The 27,804-nt window shown below is 37.0% G+C and overlaps 1 protein-coding gene across 1 annotated transcript in view; it reads right to left on the reverse strand.

Annotated features, from left to right (window-relative positions):
* LOC138707729 (DNA-binding protein RFX2-like) overlaps positions 1-27,804 on the reverse strand; it is a 168,318-nt gene that overhangs the window by 29,931 nt on the left and 110,583 nt on the right. The window contains exon 2 of the mRNA XM_069837595.1: positions 16,077-16,304. Within this exon, the coding sequence (XP_069693696.1) occupies positions 16,077-16,304 (228 nt within the window). The remainder of the gene's footprint in view (positions 1-16,076; positions 16,305-27,804) is intronic.

The raw sequence follows: 27,804 nt of genomic DNA on the forward strand, positions 1-27,804 counted from the left end.
CCCATGATGATGGATAGTGTCTAAGAAACGTAGCTTAGATTTATTTGCTGAGCCATAGATAAAACAGCCATAATCCAGCTTTGAACGGATAAGAGAACGATACAGACGTAAAAGCACTATGCGGTCCGCACCCCAGCGAACCCCTGACAAAAGGCGTAAAATGTTTAAATATTTTTTACAACGCCTTCTCAAATCACGGATATGCGCCTCCCACGTTAATTTATAATCAAAGATAAGGCCCAAAAACCTCGCAGTGTCTGTGTATTGCAACTCCACTCCATTAAGACGCAGTTCAGGATGTGGATGGAGTCCACGTTGGTTGTAGAAGTGGACACACTGCGTCTTTTGAGTGGAGAATTTAAAGCCATTGCGAAGAGACCACTCCGATAGCACATTGATGACCAGTTGCAACTGTCGACCGATAGATGGGAGGTATCGGGAACTGTAATATAGACTGAAGTCATCAACGTACAAAAGAGAAGATACTCGGTTACCTACACAGTGGGCAATGCCATTGATCGCAATGCAGAAAAGAAGAACACTTAATACAGACCCCTGCGGAACGCCATTTTCTTGGAGATGTTCGTTAGAAAGTGTGGTGCCTACTCGAACTCGGAAATACCGCTCTGCCATGAACTTCGCAATAAACGTTGGTAGACTGCCACGAAGTCCCCAGTCATACAGGGTTTGCAGAATTCCAAAACGCCACGTGGTATCGTAAGCCTTTTCTAGATCAAAGAAGACCGCCACAAGATGTTCCTTCTTGAGGAAAGCATCTCTAATGGCGGTCTCCAGCCGAACAGGATGGTCTGCGGCTGATCTGCGCTTGCGAAAACCACATTGGATGTTAGATAATCGGTTTCCCGATTCGAGTACCCACATCAGGCGTTTGCTTATCATCTTTTCCATAACCTTGCACACACACAGCTGGTGAGACAGATTGGCCTGTAATTGCCAGGTAAAGAAGGGTCCTTTCCCGGTTTCTGGACTGGAATTACAATGGCAGAACGCCAAGCAGATGGAAATACACCCTCAGTCCAGATTCTATTGTACATAGACAGAAGAAAGGATTTTCCAGCTGGCGGAAGATGACGAAGCATGCGGTTATGGATGTTATCAGGGCCAGGGGAGGTGTCAGGGGATGTGTCTAGTGCCGCCTCCAGCTCCTCGGATGTGAATGGTGCATTGTAGTCTTCAATGTTGTCAGATTGAAAATTTAGGTTTCGTTTTTCTGCAGTATCTTTGATTTTCAGAAATTCCGGGTCGTAATTATTTGAGCTGCTTATTTGTGAAAATGTGGTAGCAAATATTTCAGCAATGTCTATTGGACTGGTGGTCGTTACTCCATTGTTTAGAAGGCCCGGAATTACAGAACTACGTTTCCCCATTATTCGACGGACTTTGTCCCATATGGTGTTAGCTGGGACGTTGTGTTTCAATGAACTGACGTAATTTGTCCAGGACGTCTTCTTAGCATCGCACACAATGCGACGAGCTTTGGCTCGAAGACGTTTAAACTGGACAAAATATTCTTGGGTCGGATGGCGCTCAAATTGGCGTAAAGCATGTTTGCGGTCACGTATTGCATCTCTGCAGGCATCCGTCCACCAGGGGACAGAGAAGCGTTTTGGCCTGCAGGACGACCGGGGGATAGATAATTCCGCTGACTTTATAACCACATTTGAGAAATGGTCTACTACGGAGTCCACATTTTCATGTCCGTTATCATCGAATGATATGGACTCCGAAAATCCGACCCAGTCCGCCTTTTTAAGAACCCAGTTTGGAGATCGAGATTCCGCCGGACGTAAAGCGGACATACGCATTCGAATGGGATAGTGGTCACTACCATGTAGGTCGTGAATCACAGGCCACACGAAATGCGTGGACAAAACTGGGCTACAAATGGAGATATATATCATGGAGTATGTACCGTAAGCTAAGGAGAGATGTGTTGCTTCCCCTGAATCTGGGTAACAAGATTTAGACGGGTACATAACTCTGCTATTTTATTTCCTCTGTCATCATCGGAATTTGAGCCCCATGAGTGGTGGGATGCATTAAAATCCCCCACTACCAGATATGGAGCAGGTACCTGCGAGAAAATGTCTTCAATGTCATGCACTGTGAAAGGTGTGTCTGGGGGTATATATACAGAGACTATTGAGAACTGGATGGAAGGTAGAGTGACTCGAGCGGCTATGCATTGATGTGGGCTGTTGATGTTGATAACAGAGGAAAAGATACTTTGGCGGAATAGGAGAGCACAACCTCCGTTGGCACGAATACCGGCAAGGTGATCGTACCGGTGAACGTAGTATCCCGAGATACTTAGGGAGTTTTCGGGCCGAAGGTGTGTCTCCTGGAGACATAAAATAGCAGGGTTTTCATGATAGATCAATTGCTGTAGTTCTGTATATCTGCTGCGTACACCGTTCACATTCCACTGTACAATATCAGTCATCAAGAGGAGCTATATCATGTTGGTGGCTTAACAGGGGATCTTCTCTTCTTTTCCTTTCTATGGGAAGATGCTTTTGCCTGCGACTGCTTTGTCTTCGACTCCGGCGACTCACTTGCAGTTCGTCGCACTCCTGATCGCGATCTTGATCGAGGACGTGATCGAGAACGTGATCTCGACCTGCCACCCGAACTAGGAGTGCGACGTTCTGGTGTTCTACTAGGCCTACAATCCTTCTCTGCTGTCATAGCAATAATTTTCTTAGGGACGTAAGGCCTGATGTCAAGTCCACAAGTGTCGTCTGACTCAGCAGTCTGAGTAGCGGCGTCTACATATGTCTGGGTTGCGATCTCAATTCGCTTCCCAGGTATGTTCGTAAGAGGTGGCGTTTGTGTGGTGGCATCGATTCCCTCTGTTGCTCTCTGCAATACAGACGCATAGGACTTTTCAGTTGCCTTCTTTTCTTTATCTAAAATACGCTTACGTGCCTCAAAGAAGCTAATATTTTCCCGGACTTGAAGCTCTTGAATCGTCTTTTCCAGCATATACTTTGGGCAGTTTTTAGAATTTGAAGCATGGTCCCCAGAACAATTCACACAGTGCTCGGCGCCAGTACATGGGGAATCCCCATGGTCTGCACCGCCGCACTTTGCACAGATGATATTGTTTGTGCAACGTTTTTGCGTATGTCCGAACCGTTGGCACCTAAAGCACCGCATTGGGTTCGGCACATACGCACGCACAGGGACACGCTCATACCCAACAAAGATATATTCTGGCAAGAGAGACGTTTCAAAGGTCAGAAAGACTGTGCTCAGGAGTTCAGTCCGTCCGTCCCGCTTCCGTATTAAACGGTAAGCCTTGGACACGGACTATTCCGCCAGCTCTAATTGGATCTCTTCATCTGATAGACCCTCTAGAGAATCTGTATGCACAACTCCTCGCGTGGTGTTAAGCGAGGAGTGTCGTTCAACTCTGATGGGGTATGACCCCAGCAACTTTGCTTTCAACAGCGTCTCACTCTGTTTTGCAGATGCAGTCTCAACGAGGAGACTACCGTTGCGGAGTCGAGTTGCATTTCTGACCTTTCCAACGAGTCCATCGAGCGCACGTCTCACGTAGAATGGACTAATGTCTTTCATAGTTTTTTCCGTTCCGTCCAATGTGATACTGATAAACTTTGGAGGCGGCACTTTTACAGTAACTTTCTCAGGGTCCAATTCCATAGCAATTTTCGTCATATGACCACCAGTCGTACTTTCTCCTGTCTTATGTTTCTTATTAGCTTTTACTGAAGGAGGAGAAGAAGAGCGCGTAGAAGCCATTTTGAAACTGGCCCCCCCTACGGAACCGTCGGCGTCAGCCTGCCACCGGGGGGGCGGAAGAAAAAGACACCAAAAAAGTCTTCTCGGTCTGTGCCGGCCGTGGGGACCCCCCCACAGCCCGATCCCAAGCAACCCACTTCACGCAAGTTACCCTTCAAACTGGTCATTATACACCTAATGGCAAGTCTTACACCAGAGGCGTGTCGCAGTTTTATGCCCCTACCACGGGAATAACCGCCCGTGGCTCCCCACTCTACACTGAATACAAGTGCCAGACTACTGCGGCTAACTCCGACCGACCCTCCCAAAGCCGGAGCAATTCGAGACCGCACGCAGCTTCAGGGGACTTGTGGTTGATTACACTGCGACACCCATACGTCAGCGGTAACACGTCGGAGCGATATATCCGCCCCGGCGAGCAGAATCGGTCACCGGGACGTTTAAGTCGCCTTGGGCCCCCATTGGGGCTCCACGTGAGTGTACATGACTACTGGTCCGGGCTCCGCACCTAGACTTGCATATAGGGGCAGTATGAAGGGTCCACTATTGCTTCGTTGCTGGGCGCTCTGTCGGGCCACACAAGTTGGAAGTCGCGCTCGAAACCGTGGGACAGGACCACGGAGATAGGAAAGATCCCCGTTGGTGAGACGGGAGTTATAAACCTAAGAAACTTAACCTAATAATAGATATAAGAATTAGAAGGGGAAGAAGAATAAAGCCTCATCAGGCATTGTTAACAAATCCCGTCATGGTGGCGGACGTGGCAAGAACAAAAACAGCGGGGATGGAGAGTTGAAAATGGCTGTGATGATGTGGTGGGCGTTCCGCATGCAATGGCGGCCGGCAGAGAGAAATAGTGATGAAAAAGAAGGGAGAACGAAGAGGAATGGTTGGTGATAGGATCTCTGTAATAGGTCTATTAATGTTAGTTATAGTATAATTTTCATGAAATCTAATAACGAGTCTGTAAATTGGAACATTATTTTTTTAATTTCATGTTGTGGTATGCCGATAAGCTATTAATGTTTGACTATAATTATTTATTTACTGTTCCACCTTTGCTTATCTTAAAAGTTAATAATTTACATTAACGTTTTCGATACATGTGTATCATCTTCAGATGTAGAGTGTTAAGTAAACATTTATGATGAAAACCTTGCCTTATGGTATGGAACTTATAATGATTTTCGGATCTTGCTAAAGTGAATTGCTCTAACTTAACCTAATTTGGTCTATAATACACATGTTACATTATGTTAAAATCATTTGCAGTCCATATAGTACAATTTAAACGATTTAAAATTATTTGAAAGTGATATAAAACTATAAATAATCAGAGGAAAATAAATAAATAAATAATTATAGTCAAACATTAATAGCTTATCGGCATACCACAATATGAAATTGATAAACGCTAGCCAAGCAAAAATCATAAACGCATACACCAATACTAAAACAAAAATATTGAAAACCAATGCCAATATCTGGTTTAACCAACAATGTCTAATACACAAATTTACCCCAAAATACGCAAAAATCACTAAAAAATAGATTCTACACACAGCCAGCTCAAATAACTAACAACCAATACCAGAAATTACGTATAAAAACGAAATCAAATTCTTACATAAAAAGAAAGACTACCTAAACAAGAAACTCTATGACCTACATTTACAATTAGCAAAATCTTTAGGCAACCAATGGGATAACCTATATCAAAACAGTCAAGAGAATATAAACAAAGTAACGAAACGTAAACATGAAACACTACAGAGAAAGCTAAACAATCTAATCACCAACCAGTCACAACAACGACAAACCCAACAATCCCACATTCAACAATAGGATAGTAAACTTAAAAACCCTCAAATTAAACACCCAAGAAGCAAATATCCTAAATAACGAATATAAACATAACTATCCACCAAGCAATATTCAAAAAGTATAGCAATTGAAACCCAACACATCATACAGAACAGTGAACACGAAAACAAAGAATTCCTACAATATAGCACCGCAAAAATTATAGAAAAGTATGTACAGCTGTCAAAAAAAAGTGGCCGCACTCGTGAACAGCGAATATTTTCAATGTCCACTTCGGGTCGCGGCGATGTTACACGATGCATGTGCTTGTACAAGCAGTTCCGGAACTATGAAAATGTTCCATATCTGCTCCTCGCAGACCAGCGGTAGAGTGCTTGTTTAATGATTCAAAGGTTCTGGGTTCGGGCCTTCTTCAAGTTTTCATTTTATTTTTTAATCGTTCTTTAGCGATGTAAATGATATTCAAATTATCATCTATATCCAGTTACCGTTCTTGATGGATATCACGTTATTTATAATTTGTTATCGTTCTTTAGAGATATGAATAAAATTCAAGTCATCATTTGTATTCTGTTATCGTTTTATAACGATATGAATAATAATTATTACTATTGTAGCTTCAGTATTCCAATGGGGGTTAGCCCTATTTTACATACGTTTGTTAGGGCTATAGTTTTATACATAAAAAGATAAGCATAAAGAGAAATGGAAAAGAAAATTAAATTAGCTTACGCGATGTAAACAAAACATAAACAGTCCGTAAATTAGGCATTGCGATTGCAAAACAAATATCAGTTATCAATTTGAAACATACAAAAACATTAACAACACACATACGTAACACTTCTATAACACAAATATGCAGCTTTCCGTACCATACATCATAAATTAATACACAATAGTCACACAAACACAATCAAACTATAATTACGACATTGCGAGACATCAAGCATCCTGTAACTGACTCACATACATAACAAATCAAGCATCCGTTGCAACACATACACTTCAACATAGTAACCACACTTTTCAAAGTTACAAATTTGGCTACAAGAAGAATAAATAGGACACTGATACTAATTACTATTCTTCTACAAATTCTTAAATACATCTGTAAAAATCTGTGAAATTCCGATATGAATAATATTCACGTTTGTTATATTGTTATCGTTCTTTAGCGATATAAATAATATTCAAGTTATCATTTATATTCTGTTTTCCTTCATTAGCATTATAAAATAATATTCAAGTTACTTATATTGTTATTGTTCTTTCGCAATATAAGTAATCTGTATTTTATGTAGGTAATTATTATAACACAAATAACCATCTTTCTTTGTAAAATAGGTTATTTTATTTAGATAATTAAATACGTATTATATAATATCTTATATTAATTAAACAAACAGATATTTATCATTTATATTGTGTTATCGTTCTTTAGTGATACTGTATAAATAATATTCAAGTTATTTATATTGTAATCGTTCTTTAGCGATATAAATAACATAAATTTAATATTAGGTTTGGAAAAATCCAGTTGCATAACACTGGTATTAGTTTTTTTTTGTATTATTACATTATACTATCTTGAACTACAATAAAATGAAAAGGAGTAACGAGGAATTGAACCTGAGACGTTGACATCTAAATTCCGACGTTCGTCCGCTGAGCTACGAGGTCAAAAATGTGGAAACATTTTCGGAAAAATTGGCCCAATCACACTCTAAGATTTTCTGATGATTCGTAGAAGCTAATCCAGGATGCGGGGGGCAAAAGCTAATTGAGATTTCCCGATCTCTGATAGGATCAAACATCCTGATAGAATTAATATTTAACCCTTGCCGTGACTTTCGGTGAAGTCCGGAGGGCCCAATTAGCCAAATCCACTCTCCTCATCTCCACGCTTGGGCCCCCTGGAATTTAATAAGATGCGAAAGAGATAGTGGTGTGCGGAAAGCAACGGGATGTTACCGCATTTAGGCCTATCCTTCCCAAAGAAAAACTGCAAACATGAACAAAGGAAGCTTTTAATAGAAAAAGGTGCATCTTCTGCGAACCTCTGGAAAAAGAACTAAGGAAGAGACTAGTGAAGTGCTTTGTGTGGAGTGTGGCATTGTATGGGGAAGGAACATGGACATTACGACGAAATGAAGAGAAACGAATTGAAGCATTTGAAATGTGGATGTGGAGAAGAACGGTGCGTGTGAAGTGGACAGATAGACTAAGAAATAAAATTGTGTTTGAAAAAGTGAGTGAAGAAAGAATGATGCTGAAACTGATTAGAAAGATAAAAAGTAACTGGTTGGGTCTCTGGTTGAAAAGAATAATAGACGACATTAGGATATGTGGATCATATGCGGAGACCAGGAGGAGGGCAGAAAATAGGAAAGATTGGAGATTGCTGGGTTTGCAATGAAAGACCTGCCCATGGACAGAACACTTATGTATGTATGTTCAGATTGCCTGGAATATCGTGTCTAAAAACAGTCACTATTTGCAAAGACTAGTCAATTCCATGCCCACTCGACTGCAAGATGGTCGAGATAAGAGGAAGATAGACTAAATATTGAATTGTGGCTTTTTGTTTTGTTTTTTGAACGCTTAATTGTTTGAATGTTTTAAGGCCGACGCCAGTAAATTTGTTTTGTTTATGCCACGGAAGATATTTTTATTGAGAATAAAATCTTTTTTCTTTCCATTTGCAGCCACAATATCATAATGATAAAGTCATGGCATAATATATTAATGAACCTGATGTTAATTACTAAAATAATCGTAAAAGAGAAAGGAGCCATTATTTATAGTTTGTCTCTCTCAAAAACAAAATAAAAAAATATATATAAAAAGCACGTGGTTGTAGTCGAACGCAGGACCTCATGAATAAGAGGCCTGAACGCTACCATTATGCTATCGATAACACACAGAATAGTTCAATTATAACTGTAGATATCAGGCAACGTGGTCCAACAACATGTAACATCGCCTGTCTCCGAATTGTAGCGAAGATAACCGAAGGGAACTTTGTTTCAGGAGAGCGGCCACCTTTTTCTTTTGACAGCTGTACTAAAACCCAATCACCAAAAAAGGGTTCAAAATAGCCAAAAACCAACACGAAGAATTAAAACAATTAAAACAAAAACTAGAAGAAAACAACATTTTACACATAAAAGCAGACAAAAATGACGCAGTAGTATTGATGAACAAAACAGAATATATAGATAAAACCAATGCATTCTTCAACAGCAACCAGATTACGGAAGTGAAATCAGACCCCACAGAAACATACCAAAAACAAATAAAAACTGTCATAAAAATGCACCTGATTTTATACCAAAAAATAAAACCCACAACTTTGTCATGAAGAACCCCAAAGCACCCAACTTAAAAACACTTCCCAAAACATATAAAACAGAAATGATAATGAGACCAATAGTGAATTGCAGAGAGGCCTCAAACTACAAAATTAATAAACACTTATACAAATTCTTAAGCAATAACATCATTCAAGAAACTTAATACACCATCATCAATACGAAACAAATAAAAAAAAAAAACTTCAAAAACTAAAAACCACGAACAATACCAAAATACTTTCACTAGATGTTACAAACTTATACACTAATATACTAATAGATGAAACCATCAATATAATCACCAAAAATCTCAATGAAGACCAATTAGACAACAATTTAATTCAACAAATTACACAATTACTAAAAACATCATTAAAACAAAATTATTTCAAATTTGATAAAATATACACCCAATCAACAGGATTAGCCATGGGCGACCCCCTGTCTGGATACCTAGCTAACATATTACTACAAGACCTAGAAAACAAACAGATAAACAATTTAAACAATAGGTTCAACTTCAGCATTTACTCAAGATACGTCGACGACACAATACTAATATACGAAAACACTCAAAACACAAATAATCAAATATTAGATGAGTTTAATAAATGGCACCAGAACATAAAATTCACATTAGAACAAAGTAACAAGAATAGTCTTAACTTTCTAGATCTAAATATAACAATAGAACCCCCAACAATAACATTTAACATACATAGGAAACAAACAGCAACTACACATTCCATAAACAAACACTCCATACATCCCACCACACACAAAATCAGCAAATTCCGCTTCCTTATTGACAGATTGCTTACAGCCCCACTAAATAAAGATAATTACAATAAAGAACTTAATTACATAAAGCAGTTAGCCACAGAAAACGGATATGAAACACAACTAATCAATAACCTAATACAAAAATGGAAAACAAAATTACATAAAAAAGTTTTCACAACACTTCAACCCGAGAAAGCACAAAACAAAAAACAATGGCACAGTTTAACGTTTTACGGTAAGATCTCAAACAAACTTAGTAACTTTTTTAAAAAGCAAAACATCAATATAGCCCCCCGTACCAACAACAAATTAAATAACATAATTCCCAATAAAACCAATAATAACAAACCCCTCCTAAACAGTGGCATATACCAATTAAGATGTAAAAATTGTACTAAAACATACATAGGACAGACCCGGCGCAATTTTAAAATAAGATTCCACGAACATACCTCCGATTTCATTTACAATAGGAACAGATCCAAATTCGCACAACACCTCATAGACGAGAATCATGAATTAACAAATATAAACGAAACTTTGAAAATACTAAAAATCACAAATGATCCCACAATAGAAACAGCTGAACAATTCCACATCATAAAAGAATTCAACTCAGGAAAACCCCTTCTAAACGAACAAATAGCCAACACAAACAATCCACTTTTCAACTTATTTAAATTATTCCCGCCCAAACAAACACACACACAGGCTCCACCAACTCCCCCTCCACTTCCGGTATTAGACGACGTAACCTAAGAAATATTGTGAGCGAGCCCACCAGTTTAATATCAGCCAAGCATCAAGTAGGAGCAGTTCAACACACGTCAAATCGTAAGTTATTATCTTGCAATAGTTTCTACCGGAAGCAGTTTCAACCAAGATTTAATTAAAACAACACCAGCCAATTTTCAATTCAATTTATTAATATTTACGCATATTGTTACAGACACGCAAGGCTGTATTAAACTCATGGACTCGACAACATCCATCTTGTACCAATAACGCAAACCACCGACACATAGCAGCATAGCAACATACATATATGATTTTCACATCAATCTAGTGACCAAAATCGAATGAAATGCTTTAATAATACACATCGTTAAAAATTATATACATGTTAGTGATATAAACAGTACTAAGTTTCAGTTCGTTGTTAAAATCAAGACCAACAGAAGCAACCCCATCTAACGATGTTAAAAACTGGCACACAGCCAACAAGTACTTACAGTGTTTTGAAGCGTCCTACAACGTTTTTTTTTATATTCTTCTGGTTATTTATAGTTTTATATCATTTTCAAATAATTTTAAATCTTTTAAATTGTACTATATGGACTGCAAATGAGTTTAACTTAATGTAACATGTGTATTATAGACCAAATTAGGTTAAGTTACTTAGAGCAATTCACTTTAGCAAGATCCGAAAATCATAATAAGTTCCATACCATAAGGCAAGGTTTTCATCATAAATGTTTACTTAACACTCTACATCTGAAGATGATACACATGTATCGAAAACGTTAATGTAAATTATTAACTTTTAAGATAAGCAAAGGTGGCACAGTAAATAAATAATTATAGTCAAACATTATTTTTTTAGTTTCTTAACAGGTCAACTTATGGCCTAAATTCGTGTTTGATGAATGATGTTTATGATGATGATGATGAACTGTTGCAATTTAACTACTATTTATCAGAATATTAAATTTTATGACCAACGAATTCATAGATATCAATACACTTTAAAGGCAGTTGTTCAATGAAGTATACAAGTAAAATCCAAGGTGCTACAGCCCATACAGAGCCAAGACCGACCAGCCGGCTGCTGGCCTCACGTCAACATGCCGAACCAGAGGTGGGCAATCATCCAACCAGAATGGAGGTATCGTGTGGTTAGCACGATGAGCCCCCCCAGCCGTTTTAGCTGGTTTGCGAAACCGGATTTTCGCTACCTATCGTAGCTCCCCAAGTGCATCAAGATGCTGGGTGGGCACCGGTCCTATACACTGGTCGAAATTTCATGAGAATATTTCTTTCCTCATGAGGACTCGAACCAGCGCGCATTCCGTAACGCGAGTCCTAGGTAGAATGCCTTAGATCACGACGCCACGGGGCGGGACGAAGTATATAAGAGACATGCAAAAAAAAGTCTCGGCAAAATTGGAAACGGTGTGTAACATGGTATGGATGAATTGACATGGACTGATCCAATGCTTATTTCAGTTTTACAAAAAATAAGTTATCAAGTGCTTAATCCCGGCAACATCGCAACTATTAACACTTGCAACACAATACAATTCTCTTTGCAGTCACCATTTTGTTTCTTCGAGGCATATTAACAACATTTAATACTGTCCTCATATAACTACAGGAATTTGAAGAATTGTTTCATTGACTTCTATAATTACCTACTTTCCTTTGTTCAAGTAAGTGATGATGAGTAAAAATCTTCGAACCTTACCATTTTATATTACCGTCATGATTTTCCTCTCTGCAGGCTTAAAAATTGAAAAGAATTTATACCTTGAGTGTCCAAACTTAAGCGATGTGTAGAAGTTATTTTACAAACTTTAAAATGTTTTGAAATCGTTACACAAGAGGCAATATAACAAAATTGACGTTTTACATATTTCCACTTGGTAAAACAATATTCCCTTCTGTATGTTTGTATTGTTGTTATAATTTCACCCATTATTACGATCACACTTCGTAAATTTTAGAGTCGATTAGAAATATTTGAATTTCATAATAAACAGAATGTCATTCAATAGAAAATCTCTAGTCACATTGATATAATTATATTTAAAAAGATGATTCTATAACTTTCAGATGCTTTGAGACCGTGTTTTCATCTTAAATATTACACAATATTGCTAAGACATGGACTTATCAGTCAAATTTATTTAAATGTGGTAGGAATATTGATTGAAATAACACACAGTTCAGGGAAAAATGAAACATCCGTAACAAGAATGAGTCTAAGAGTAACTTTCGTGCAGTTCATAACGGTGGATGGTGTGTAAAGACAGAATAAGTTTACTTTCTCCATCATGTAATTAAGACGCTGTGACTATTCAAGCATTACTTTCAAATTGTTTCAAACAGAAGAAACTTCGAGGAGAAGTTGGCTCCTTCAATTAAACATAAATCGAAGACCTTACGATTTACAAATACAATATTGAATGATCTTCAGATTTCATATTGTAACGGAATGGATTCCTTTCAGAAAAAAAAAACTTACTGTTATATTTGAGGGATATATCTCGTGGTCGATGGATTCAGAATTGACCAACAATTGACCTGAAGAAGTGAAATGAGTAGCAAGAGACAAAGAGACAGTACTCTTTCAATAGTGTAGCCTATACTGATCCAAAACTCAGTGAAATGCTTTAGTAGTAGAGTGAATTAGTCCTAATAAAATCAAGTTTTAGACCCCATTCTTAAAAGTAGATATTCAGCCCTAGGCAAGAGTGATAAAATGGAATATTATACGGTAGCGTCCGAAAAGTACATTTAACTATGGTGCGAAAAGTACATTTAACTATGGTGCGAAAAGTACATTTAACTTGGTGCGAAAAGTATATTTAACTCTGGTGCGAAAAGTATTTTTAATACCGACTTTCAACTCTTTGCACCGATTGTCAAGTATTTCCATCGAATGTCACACGGCAGCAACCGAAACCAATCAGTAAAGCGGTTCAGTCAATGGCAGACATACTTTTAAAAACGACTGTTTTCGTTTATGAAACGCAATTCATTTATTGCATCAAAATTATTTTCCGCAACAATATTAATCAATTAAGAATTAAATGTAATTATGAAATAAAAGTATTAACGAATAGCCGTTTTGAACTGAGAACCTCACGATCTGCAGTCGAACGCTTTATCACTGAGCCATACTACTATCTGCTTTTATTGTAATGATGTTTCACTATTACAATGAGGAGGCATACTGCAGTAAAAAATCAGCACGGAGGAATGGCTATTCAAGGAACAGTGTACCACAATCATGTTAAAAATAATATTGTTTTGCTCGAGGGTATCTTACACTCGACCTGAGGCCCCGTTTCGCAAACATCCCTGCTCGTAAAATAAAATGTCATTTTTAACACTTGTATCGTAAATAACTATTAATTTACGATTTTATTACGGTAGATTTGGTTATCAATTCCGTTTGATAAAATGGTTTCTGTGGTATTTCAGAAACATTTTGACGGAAGCAATATTTATACTTTAATAATTCTGGCTAATCGTTAAGCAAGGTGATGAACTAAGGTGGATATTAAGTGACGACAATGAATCACTGAAGTAGATATTTCAGATTAACTGAGACCGAGTTATTCTTGTTTCTATGATGTTTTCCATCTCAGTGTCATGAAACTGTTAGCTTTGTGTTGTGAAATCAAAGAAACTGTACAAGTTTTTTGAAATAATAAGATTAAGAAGAAAAGAGATAATGAGATGAAAATAAAGGAAAGAAGTATTTGGAGAAGCGTTCTGATTTACTGTTAGTGTGAATGAATAGGAATAATTATTGTTTTTAATAGATATGTGAGGCAGACTAATGGTGCGTGAATTTTGTACAGAAATAACATTAATATGCTCATTTTACACCGTAGTGTCACGCACATACAGGTCGTTACATGATAAAGCTTAGCTTTCGTTAAGCATGGTTCTTTTTATAGGGCTTATTCCCTATAAATATTATTGTCCTTAATTGAGAATTATGCACCAACACTGAACATTTACATTTTATGTTCTTCCTACTGAAGTACACTAGTTAGAACTGCAGAAAATCACTCCTTGAAGAAACACTGACACAAGCCAAGAACAGAAGATACAAATTTCTACTTTCCTCGTCGGGAACAACTCAGATCAACTTTCTTCGCAGTCGTAGGAAATTCTGAGCGGCAGTTAAAGACAGCTTTATTACATTTAAGTAATAATCAGGCTTCGAGACTTTGGACCCGATAGAGCAGTTCAGTGGGAAATCCGCATAACGGCGTACTGAGTATAGTGGTAAAGCGTACAGTGGGTGGGGGTACTGTAGAATGAATGCCCACAGATACGCAAAGGAAAACGCTCTGGATTTGAAGGTTCTGACGAATAATTTGGTTTTCGTACAAATCTATTTTCAAACTGTGTCTGAAACTATTACACTCTTAGAAACGTCAGAGCAAGAGATGCCAGAAGCCCTCAAATTAGTTGAGGAAATGACACAGAGAATTAATGAGACACCAAGTACACCAGTTACTGAACGTGTAAAATAGAAGTGGAAATCAATGTTATGTAAAAATAACGGATATGGATCACTGTGTAATATAAACAGCAAATTAGTGACATAAAGTCACCTGAGAATAAAGGACTGTCTCTTAGAGACTGCAATGATGTTAGGTTTTTTCGTTTTGCTCCTATCACGACATGCGACGTAGAGCCCAGCTTTTCACAGTACAAACTGTTTTTGGCAGATAACCGAAAAATATTTACGTTTGAGACACTGAGAATGTACAGTATCTTGTAGTACATCGCAATTCGGTGCTGTAACTGCATTTCCTAAAGATGACCAATACGATAAATGAAGAAATTAAAATTCCTACATGTTTATTTCCACCATTAACACTGTGTATAATTAAACACAAATGCTTATAAAAGACAAGAGAATAAATGCTATTCACATTTTTTTTACATTGTCATTGTGTAATGCATATTTATTTTCAGAATGTACATACTGTATGTGTGTGTTTCCCCATACTACCGTACTCTATTCTAAATAGCAACGTTGTTACCTCAACACATCTCTACCTTTCACTACCTGCAGCGAGTCAACAACCTATAGTACATGCACAGTAAACTTATTGTATCGGGTCCCAAGTCTCGAAGCCTGGTAATAATATATTCTTGTGCTCAATTTACGAATCTGATTACAAGTCAGAGTGAGATGGATTCTCTTACTCTTCATTCCTCAGTCATAAGAAAAGATAATACTAACGTTTTTTGAAGATTTTGACGTTTATCTCAGTCTCTCCAAACGTACCAATTTCAAACTAGCCCTTAGATTTCAAGCAAATTCGCTAAATTTACATACTTTCTCTTTTTAATAAAAGACGTGAAATCCTATGCTTCTTGTTTACACGCTCATCGCCAATTCATGAAACGCTTTGTTGCTAAAATGAATCTAAAAAATCTCTAAATGTCTGTAAGTAATAAGTAATACGAATTAATAGTAAGTGTCCTACTGCGAAAGATATCAAAATATACCGTTAGATTCAAGCGACCTCATGGTGAAGGAGAGGAATGATCAACCTACAAATTTGTGTATCAGACCTGGAGAGGATTCCTTGGACGCGTCTGCTCCAAAGCGACGAGGAACGAAGGAGCGGGCACAGCTGTCAGCAGCAACTTCTTCGTGGATACTTTCGACATGTATTCCTGCCTCGTCTTGCGCTCCCTCATGGAGTACGCACTCATTGATGTCCGTCAAAGCACCTTGCACGGGTCCCAGATCTGCCAGCTGGCAACTCGGCATCTCGTTTCTTGGGCGAGCCCATTGTTCTATTGAGAAAGAAAATAATATTATACATAGGCTAGGAAACAAAGCATAATTTCATTACTAACATAAGAAGTAGTTTGGATTGCAAGAAATTCATATGAAATGTTGAAAATATTAACATAAAATTGTCAGGAAATTTAGAAAGTTCCTTCCGCACTGTTTTCACTGAAAGCAAATGTAGTTCACCCCACTTTCCAAAAAGTTGTCAACACAAACACACTTCAATAACCGAGGATCTAACATTCTAACTGTGCTAATTGCCAAAACAATTTTCTGAGATATTGATTAAAAAAAACACTGCGGAATGCATGTTGAAATGCCTACATCTCCGTCTTTTGGCGCATGAATGGGTTAGTAACTACGTTGAGCTACGACAAAGATATTTTAGTGTGATATTTTCAGTGGATGTTCCTCCCTTGGATTGAATAAAATGAAATTTAAAAAATTGGCACTTAGCACATTTAGAATGTTAGGTCTTCAACTTTTAGATCATTTAGCGTGGATCAAATTGATAATAGCGGTATGTGGGGAGATGAATGGCTTGTTATTCGCCTTATAATTGGCGAAAACAAACCAACCATATTAATAAGTACAAGCAGGAAACGAAACCACGCCCGAGCACAATTTCGGATCATCAAGCAAACGCTCCTGCCGCCTGAGCTACTTTAACTCCTCAGTCCTAGTGTTTCTTATGGGATACATTAAACAGTAATTTTTTTAATCCTGCCATCTCAAGGAGGTTTTAATTTTTTTTTAAACTAGTTCAGAATGTTTAGAAGAGACGGAAGCATCACCTAAACATTAATTCAACCAAATTATTTACATACCAGCAACACACGCTCCAAGACGTCTGTTTCTGGAAAGAAGGAGATAAAACGTATGCATGTAGGTTAGTCACTTTGTTGTTGGTAATATTAAAAAAAATAATAATAAATAAATGGGTCCCCCCTTCAACGTTTAACCAACAAAAGTAGTATTTTTCAGGAAAAAAAAAAAGAAATTCAATTTTAATTGCGTGAATTTTGTCAAATAAATTCACTGACCAGTACAATGCAACTTACTTCAAGAATGATAGGTTGCCGTATCAACATTTTTGTTTACGTACACAATACTATTTAATAAAATGCATTCTGCAGGGAATCAACAAGGTTGTAAACATCATTTCTCGTGTGAGTTACAACGTTGTTTCTAGAAGATTCGCTTTCACGTTTTGAACATCTATTTGTACAAAATGTTTTATGAACATCGTAAGAATAGCATTATACACTTTTTCTCCTACATATTTAAGAGTTTGTTAACTAATTTGCATATCACAGTAATATAAGGCACATGAATGGCATTTTATAACACATGTTTATATCTGATCAGAAAATGTATCTGTGTTTAAAAAAATTAGCTGCAAACATTAGGATATTTTATTTAAAAAATCATGAAAACTTTTCATTGTCTCTACGTGACAGTTATAGAAAAAAAACTCATACACTATTAGAGCACAGGTAGATCTTCATAGAAATGTTTGCACCCAGAAGGATCGTATCTGCACATGTCTATCAAATCTGTCTTCTTCGACTGTTTAACGGGTAACAGTCCGGTGTGCATATTGGGTAAATCAGCAACCCTCACTGGAGGCAGGATTCTTCCTTTGATATTTCTGGCAATGGAGTGAATTAACCAAGGCTGTAGAATATTGTGGCTTTTTCTAGAACGTGGAGTAGTGGGGTCATCTCTTGCCATCTGCAGGCAAACGTACTCTTTTATTTTAAATGTACCTTTGAATAAAGAGTTTTCAATTACACGTAAATCCTTGTAACTATCAGATTGCATGATATATACATAGAATTTATCTCTTACAATGATAGGAATCCAGTCATTCGGTATATAGACTGGCTCTGACCTCTTGTTCCTCTCTACCAGCGCAAAATCCCTATCGCAGGGAAGGAAGCTGTGTCCTGTGGTAAGGAACTTTTGTTCTACAATAGAGAAATAGTTTCTAAACAAGGAGGTGCAGAGAAGAAGAGCAATCATTCGCCAGTTATTGTTTTGAACGATATCAACGTATTTTAGAATACACGAAGATATCTTACTCGACCTACGTTTTGCAATAGTTTCGTATCAGAAGAACATTGTAACGTCATTGCTCCCTTGATTGTGGACTGTAAAATTTTAACAAGAATATTGTCTCTGATAGAATACAGAGGAATGAATAAGTTTAGAACGGGACAAAACATGTTGTAGATCTACACATAAAGTTATAATATTGTTGTTTTGTTTGGAAATTTCAGTGTCATTGGCTAGGAACTTGCATCCTGCCTCAGCCTTCATGTGGTGGATCTTACTTTCCTCTATTTTACGTCTTTCTGCTTCATTTGAAGCTGATAGTGTTTTGCAGGAAATGTATATTTTAAGTGTAAAAATGATAATATGCTTCTCATCAACGATTCTAACTTTAATATCGTGTGTTTTTCAACTGAAAGTAATTTACGAATGCTTTGTGAGAGTAACAAAATTTTGTTAACGGTACTTTCGACTACTGCTGTAATTTTTTTATCAGTTATTTACAATTCATGTTTCAAACAATGGTCAGTACATCCCCTTAGTATTTTGTTTGTTGCCAAACAAAACAGCAATTACCTACGAAAAAGTATGAACGCAAATCGTAAATTAGTATTTGAGGAGAAAAATTCGCTCCGGAGCCGGGGAAAGAACCCGGGTCCTTGGTTCTACGCACCAAGCGCTCTGACCACTGAGCTACGCCGAATTCAATCCACCCGGACCCGGATTCGATCCCCGGTGCCGGAGCGAACTTTTTCTCCTCAAATATTAATTGTCAATATTTAAGATATTATTCTATAGGACAAATTAATAAATCTATAACATTCAAATCGTAAATGCTTGTGATAATATGGATATTAAGTTTCAACCGTCAATCATTGTGTCTGATTTCGAAGTAGCTATATACAAACCAGTTAGTCACGTGTGGCCATTTTCATCAATAGTAAGTAGGTTGTAGATTACATTTGACGCAGGCCTGGTGGAGGAAAATTCAGGCGTTAGGGCTATCTTCCGATTATACAGTAAAGAAAATAACACTGATATAGGTAAATGGTTACACTGGGTGTTTGGTTTGGCTTTTCTCTCTCCCGACGACGTTGGGGATGCTTTTGTTGAAGATTTAATGAGCATTAAACCCTATAGTGAAAATGTTACATGTTTTGCTGATTATTTGACAACGAACTTCATAGATTCAGAATGTGGATTTCCGCCCCAAATTTGGGCTTCCAATGCTATAAGTTCTGAAAGAACAATCAATGCTTGTGAGGTATTCCACAGGGATTTCGGGCTTAATTTTGACAGAGCAAATTCACATATACAGGGTGTTTCCGAGGTGATGTTACAAACTTTCAGGGATGATAGCGAAGGGCACATGTATCAATTTGAGATAAGGAACTCTGGTCCGGAAATGGCAGAGTCGAAAGTTACAAGCAAAAATATTTGTGTGGAAATGAATAATTTTATTCCTCTGTACACCTTATTTATGTGTATTTATCTGTACATCTTACACATGAATCGTCCCAAAGAGAAATGTCCTAAGTCCATTTTACAAAAGTGTTGAGAAAATGAAAAAAACTATATAAACTTTACTAACTTTACTGAATCAATTTTTTTCTTTTTACAGTGATGTCCTCTTTTATTATTGACTTTATGTGGCAAAAACATAATTGTCAATGATATTGTTTAAAATATGAAATTAGCAATTTCTAATTTTGGATATGTGCCCTTTCTCTTGATTTTACTATCAACTTCAATCTTCAACTTGTACATTTTCTTCAGCTGTGGTCAGTTAACAATTTCACTGTAGAATTCTTCGTATTCTTGAGGTATGTAGCGAAGAAGCTTCTTGTTATAATTTGTTTTGCTTGTTTTATTGCAATTTTATTGGTTTATGTTATATTGGTAGGAAGCTTAGGAATTCTTCTTCCAGGTTGTCTTACATGGAAAGTGTTTCTAACAAGTCCATTAACAGTGTTGTATGTGACTATGCTGCCTGGCGTCTGAGAACCATGCACAAAATGCACCAAACTGTTGATTCCAAAAGAAACTTTATTTGCCCTCGGAACATCCCTTGCTGCAGTTTCCTCCGATACGCAGTTTCTCGTGTAGTAAATTGGCCACAAGATTTTGAAAACTTTTATGTCTATGAGTTGCACCTCTTTAACTGTGAATTTCTTGATGTTGTTAGAAGTCCCTATCACAATGGAAGTAATATGATGCAAATCATACAGTCTGTCATGTGCTTTAAGAGCACTCTTTATAATACCGAAATCTCTATCGCAGGGTAGGAAGAAGTGTCCGCGGACAGGGAAGTAATGTTGAATTTTAATAAATTTCCTGATATCTGTTAGGGCTAGCAAGAGTCGTACCATGTCATGATTCTTGTTGTGGCCCTTACAGTTATCGGAGTACAGGTGTAATTCAGTAACATAACTCTGTAGGTAATCAAGTAGAAATGAACAAATTTCACTGGGGCCTTTTTTCGTAATACCTTCATGATACATATAAATGACGGCAGTACTGGTCTTAATATTATGAACGCAAGAGAGGTTAACATGTAACTGTCTCATGTAGTATGTTTCCTGCACTGGGATGGTGGGCAATGGAATGTTCTGCATAAAGTCAAAACATAAGGGAAGAACTTCTTCTATAGCACTTCTGTCAGATTGTATTTGGCCATAGAATTTTAGACTCTTCGTTTGTGCACCATCAGTCCAGCTGCAGCAGTCTGTTTTGCATTGTCATTAAGATGTGAATTATTTAGCTTTGTATTTAACTCTTCACATGTTCCGCAACAGTTAATTTGAGGACACCCAAATAAAAAGATTTTAATTTTCGTTAAAAATTTTTGCATACGACTGATAGCTTATTATGAAACCAGGATGCAACTCTTTGAACAGCTTATACACAATTTTTATATTGAGCCTTGAATCTAAATATTTAAATAACCTTTGAGTATAATGTAATATTATGTATGACTCATTAATTTTGTTGTTTTAATAGAATATTTTCATTACCTGCAAGGAGGGTCAGAATTTATAGCGAGAATCATTATTCCTTTGGAGTTAATGTATTCAAGTCCTTTTACTCTTGCCATTTTTCTTTGTTACATTTCCAGGATGTTGCCTGGGCAATCCTTTTCTTCCCTTTCTTACTAATATTTTCTGCATTCTCCATTCTGTTCTTATAACACTGACTGTAAGACACTTCTTAAATACCGGTATTATTATTGTGATTAATAATTCACTTCAAACCACAGAACAGAATTTTTATTATATTATTTCAAACATCTATACCACAACACTGAACAAAACTATCCATTAATTGAACATGAAACTACAGCTCGCAAGATTGCCAACTGATACAAAATCTATTGTATGCTCACAAGTCCTGGACTTGGAACCTTTCTCCAGGGAACGGGATATTACTACTCTTGCCATTCATTCAATATTAAAGTGACATGTGACCTTTTAATGTAGAATGATAGCCTGACGCTTTGAAAACAACTTCTGAATAAAATGTCAATTTTAAAAAATTTTGGACTTGTGCCCTTCCTCTTTGGGACGATTCACATACTGTATTCATCTGACGTTGTTTACGTTATGAACTTACAGTATTCCATTCAGTGCGCTGTCTGAGGGATGGGAACAGGAAACTACACTAAAGCAATGCAGATAGCGTAATGAGTAACGGACATGGTCGGTCCTGATATGCACGTCTGTAGACAGTAGTATATGTGTACAAGTTGCAGTGTCCAGTCGATCAGTCCTAGTGAAATGGAGGAGTACATAAGAACGAAATATGCTGAGATGATTTTCAAATACGGATGAGCCAATGGGAACAGTAGACAAGCTCACAGATTGCATCGGTACAAGTACCCACGTAGGAGACATCCGGCACATACCATCTTTCCACGACTGTTCCAAAGGTTAAGGGAAGGAGGGCACGTGGTTCCAAATTACAGTTCCATTTCCACACAAATATTTTTGCTTATAACTTTTGACTCAGTCATTTCATGACCATGGTTCCTTATCTCAAATTGATACATGTGCCCTTCGCCATCATCCCTGAAAGTTTGTAACGCCACCTCGAAAACACCCTGTACATCATTTTGTTGACGCTATCGTTCAAACTGGAACCACCTACATTAAAATGAATGATACAGATAAGCCTCACCGATCTAACAATGAACGTGAAGAACATGTGCAGTATATACAGGAACTGATTTTAAAGTACAGAAATGGAACTAGGGCACGTTTGAATTTAAAAAAAAAAGTTTCTTATTATTATCATCATAAGGAATGAAAATAGTTTCTATGTCTTTTTGAATACCTTGACGAGTGCTCCATTATGGGCATGAGTATTTTATCATTTTTGACGAGTACCCCATTATGGGCATGAGAAGATGACAAAGCATTTATAACCATACCTATGACTGGTGTAGTCATAGACAGTCCTAAGTCTCTGAAAATGGGAAGGAAAATGCTGTAGTGCCAACTTAACTTGTGTTTTCCTCCGCGCGCAGGTGACTTGACTCAAAAATTGACCACCGCGCGCAGTTGACCTATTTCGAAAAGTGACCGCGCGCGCAGTTGACCATTTTGGAGCAGGTAAAATTTTGGGTCTGCGCGCAGTCGGGATCCCCCGACTCCAACAAGGGCCTCCTGCGTGACAGGCCGGTGATCCGACCACTCAGCCACCGCAGGGTAAGTTTCTTTCTCTGAGCACCGAGCAGTAAATACATTCCATGAATTTCGAAACAGCTCTTAACTGGACACGTTACAAACATCCATATATTGCATTTATTACTGAAAAAATTAAGCATCATGAATTCAAATTATTCGCAATAATACAGAGTCGGCATTACAGGCAAAATTTCGAGGAATGCAGACAAAGACATACGATTCATAACAATAATATTGCATGAAAATGTAATTGGCGATACAATGACGACGTAGCTGCCAGCCACACATAATAAGCTGCACAAAAAAAATTGAAAGGTGTTCCAGATTGACGGCAATGAGCTTTGACATAGAGACAACTCCATTGGCTTACAATAGTTGCCTAGCAACAAAAAGGAGAGGGGCGTTAGGGCTGGTGGTTACGGCGTCCCCATGATGGTTGCTCTGTAATCGATATATCCAGCCCACCTGTCGCTATCCAGGGTAACAAGACGATGGCGTCGCGTCGTTCGTCGGCCGGAGCGATCCAAGAAACTGCTCGTGCTTTCTTTCCGCTAATTATTATCACTATTCTATTGCTTTTATTGGGACGCAAGTACCGCATATGTCACACTGTATCACTGTCACTCATGTGCTATGATAATCACTAAACTAAGCACCCCCAACACCTGTGAATGTTATTTCAAAATTCATTACAAAATTGAAGACGAACAGTGCAATTATTGAAATTCAATTATATAAATATTTCATTTGTTATATTTCACTAGATATTTTCGTATCTTTCAAACATTGTTCTAAAAAATATATACAAATACAAATTTTACATAAACATGCAACACATTAGAAGGGTCCAGGGGAAAAACCTGTTAAGTCCAAAATTATCCATTTTTTGTTTTGGATGCCATGTAACACCTCGGGCAGTAGAGATTTCTGTGGTTTAATTTTACAGAGTAAGAACTTGATTAAGCAAGATATATTTGAAGAATGATACCTCAGAGACAACAGAATGTAATGGACCTTGAAACTTTTAACTTGCTCTCCTGTAAAAACAGTAAAATGTGACTTAGCAGGTTTTTCCCCTGGACTCTAATTGAATTTATTATGTTGTATCGTAACGAATCTCATCAAATATCGATGGCAATTCGTATTTTATCTACCTATTTACCATTTACCTCAAACAGTTTTAAATTAAAAAATGTATGTAAGCACTTTGTTATTAGCGAATATTAATTTTTCTGATGTTTTATTGCAATTTATCTATATAATTTTATTATGTATTGCATCCTGGAATCATAGAATTTACAACAAATTAATAAATAAAGATCGCCATCTATTTAACTCGGACAGTTTTAAGCATAAAAATATATGTAAACACTGTTATTAGTCAATATTATTTTTCAGAAGTTATCTATTACAATTAATCTTTGTAATTTTATTATTTTGTATTGAATCTTACCCTGAGCACGATATCACTCTCTTCCAGAGGAGTGCTAGAATTTTTGTATATTTACAATTAAAAATCTGACAGACGGCATGTATGCATTTGCACCGTGTGCACTGATTTTAAACACTCTTGTACAATATTATACCGGGTCATAATTCTAATATTAACCAGGCTATACCTTTGGATTAACGGTTGAGAACACCAAACACTATGTTACCCCTTCCACGACTGGAGTTTGATGATACTAGTGTAAAACACAAACAAATCACTTTACTAGGTATAGGAGGGAAGATAAGTAGTGTATCCATTTACGTAAATTAAGAACTATTACGATTTTCAGTTTGATAATTTTCGTTAGGTTTTTATTTACTCAAAATACAGTACAGTATTAACAATAAGTGCTTTTACTCACTAACTGAACTATCCAGGCGGACGTATTCATTATGCAATGTATAATATCTGTCTACACCACATTAGCATACAATATGGAAAGTGTATTTAAATTGAAAAATAATCAAAATCTGTATATCTAAACAAATTGTTGAAAATGATGGCCGTTCATTTCTTTCCGGGCTTCAGTTCTTTTGTGTGCATATTATTGAAAACCTTTTAAGCATATCTTCGGAAATTGAATGTATTGTTTCTTGAATGTAATACTTTAATTCTTCTATTGTTGTAGGATGTTTAAAAAACATAACTGTTTTACAGTAACCCCCAAAAAATAATGCAAAGCATCAGTCGACATGAGGGGCATAATCCTGTACCTCTTGATATAATAATTCTGTATTTACTCTATGACAGAGTACCTTACTTACGTAGTGTAATCACTTCACTTCTGCCCGATTCGTACAGATAAATTTACTCAGATTGCTGTCTACTGTCCGTCCAAGTAGTTACGTCGCTGGATCATAGAAAGGAGGGAAATCACGTAACAGTTACTTTTATTTAAATTATTTTAAGCAGTTGTATAATATTACGTAGACGTCCAAGTTCTGACAACAAATGTTTTCAGGAAAGAGCTAAGACAGCCCAGCCACTAGTTTTTAGAAAGGGGCCAGTAGAAACGGATGTTGGAACAGGGAAGCGACGTAACCAAACGGATACAGTACCTGTGCGAAAATATGATTCAATAATGAATGCACTTTATTCACTGGAAAATACGACCATTTTTCTGGAAGATATTAAACTCAATGAGTACTGTATACTATGACCATAAGACGACTTTGCATATGCGGCCTTGAGTGGAAGTTCCCTAGTAGAAGGGGTGGGAGTGAAGTACATTCAAAAACCAAGGTAAAATAAAAATTGAAGTAAAAATAAATTGAAGTCCCTGTACAAATTGCCAAACTCTACGCCAGACCTGCAGAACTGTAGCTCCTCAGAGCGACTGCTTTACTTCCCATTCTTACCCCACCCACCTTTTCTACCAGTGCGGTCATGACATTCTAGTTACGGTTGGCTGCATCAACATTCATTCTCGCGGCGGCAGGTAGGCTATACAATACGATATCAAGAATTACAAATGAATAGATAATAAAATCCTTAGGAACATACCTTTAGAAAGTAAGGGAAAAATGAATGGGGGACATAAATAAATTAAAAGATATGTAAAATAAATTTAAAAATGTATGTGTGCATATAATGCAAGAAAATCTACCTATGTATATATCGTCCTATTATTAGCAAAGCCGATTAAATCCATTTGTTGTGTAAAATAAGTTAAGTACAGTCCCCGATTTGTCTTTCCGTGCTCTGTATTCTACTAAAATGAAATAAGTCCGAAATGTTGCATGCAGGTAACAAACCAATTACTTTATTTGAACAAGTTATTGTGATTTTTCGTGCATTAATAAAGTTTTAATTCACGTTTTTACAAAACGTGTATTACTGTTCTTAACTGATTTTACTACAGTAGTGATAGGACGATAAATAAATTGTACGCTGATAAGTGAGTGATAGCTAAATGACCGGATGTCAATGCTGTCATTCAACATTGTAACGCACTCCAGCCAAATAAATGAATGAATGAATGAATGAATGAATAAATGAATGAATGAATAAATAAATGAATAAATGAATGAATAAATAAATAAATGAATAAATAAATAAACGAATAAATAAATAAATAAATAAATACATAAGTGAGTCAGTGAGTAAGTAAGTGAGTAACTAAGTAAATAAGTAAATAAATAAGTAAATATATATAAATAATTAAATACATAAATAGATAATTAAATAAATAAATAAAATAAATAAGTAAATAAATAACTAAATAAATAAATAAATTACACAATACGCCAACTACAGTTTAAAGAGAATTGGAACATGGCAAAATCTAAACGTGTGAAGAAATACTACTTCCAAAGGAAATGGGAATATGATTGTTTTGTTGTTGAAGACGAAAATAATCACTTGTTTACTGTGTCCCATCCAATTTATTTCTACTCGTCATTTCAATATTAAACCGCATTTCAACAAAGCCCATATTAAGAATATGGAATGCACAAACTTTCGGGTAAGTTCATTATTACGAACTGTACATTGATTATTTATTTATATACAAGGTGTTTAAAAATACGGGGCATAATTTCAGGTATGTATTTCCCACATGTAGACAATCAAAATAGTTCATGTCCGGAAATGCTTCATTTCCGAGTTATGGCCTTCACAACATTGAAATTCACCGGAACGTTTTTCTTTCCGCAGGTCGTTGTCATTACAGAAGATGTTCCAAATGTCCACCTCCTGCTTGAATACAGACCTCACATCGATGTCTCATTGACCTGCGAACACGATCCCAAACTCCAGGAGTATTGCGTATGTCCTCAGAACATGCCACAATTCGATTCCGAAGGGATTCCAAATCAGGCACCGGAGACGAATAAACCAATGATTTTAAATGGCCCCACAAGTAGAAATCGAGAGGGTTCAGATCAGGTGAGCGTGGAGGCCAAGCAATTGGGCCACCTCTACCTATCCATCGATCAGGAAACCTTCGATCCAAGTACCGGCGAGCCGTACGACTGAAGTGTGCAGGAGCGCCATCATGCAAGAAGTGAATGTGTTGACGATTGATCAATGGAGTGGAGTGTCTTCTAAAACATGAGGTATGGTGTTTTCCAGGAAATTTGTGTACGCCTGCCCCGTAAGTCTGTTTACAAGTACATGGGGTCCAACTAATCTATCACCAATGATACCTTCCAACATGTTCAGGGAGAACCACACCTGATGATGAGATGGAACAGTTGCACGTGGGTTTTCATACGCCCATACATGCTGATTGTGGAAATTTGTTATGCCATCTCGTGTGAACTGTGCTTCATC

Source organism: Periplaneta americana, chromosome 10 (genome assembly GCF_040183065.1).
Source record: "Periplaneta americana isolate PAMFEO1 chromosome 10, P.americana_PAMFEO1_priV1, whole genome shotgun sequence".
NCBI classification, from domain to species: Eukaryota; Metazoa; Arthropoda; class Insecta; order Blattodea; family Blattidae; genus Periplaneta; species Periplaneta americana.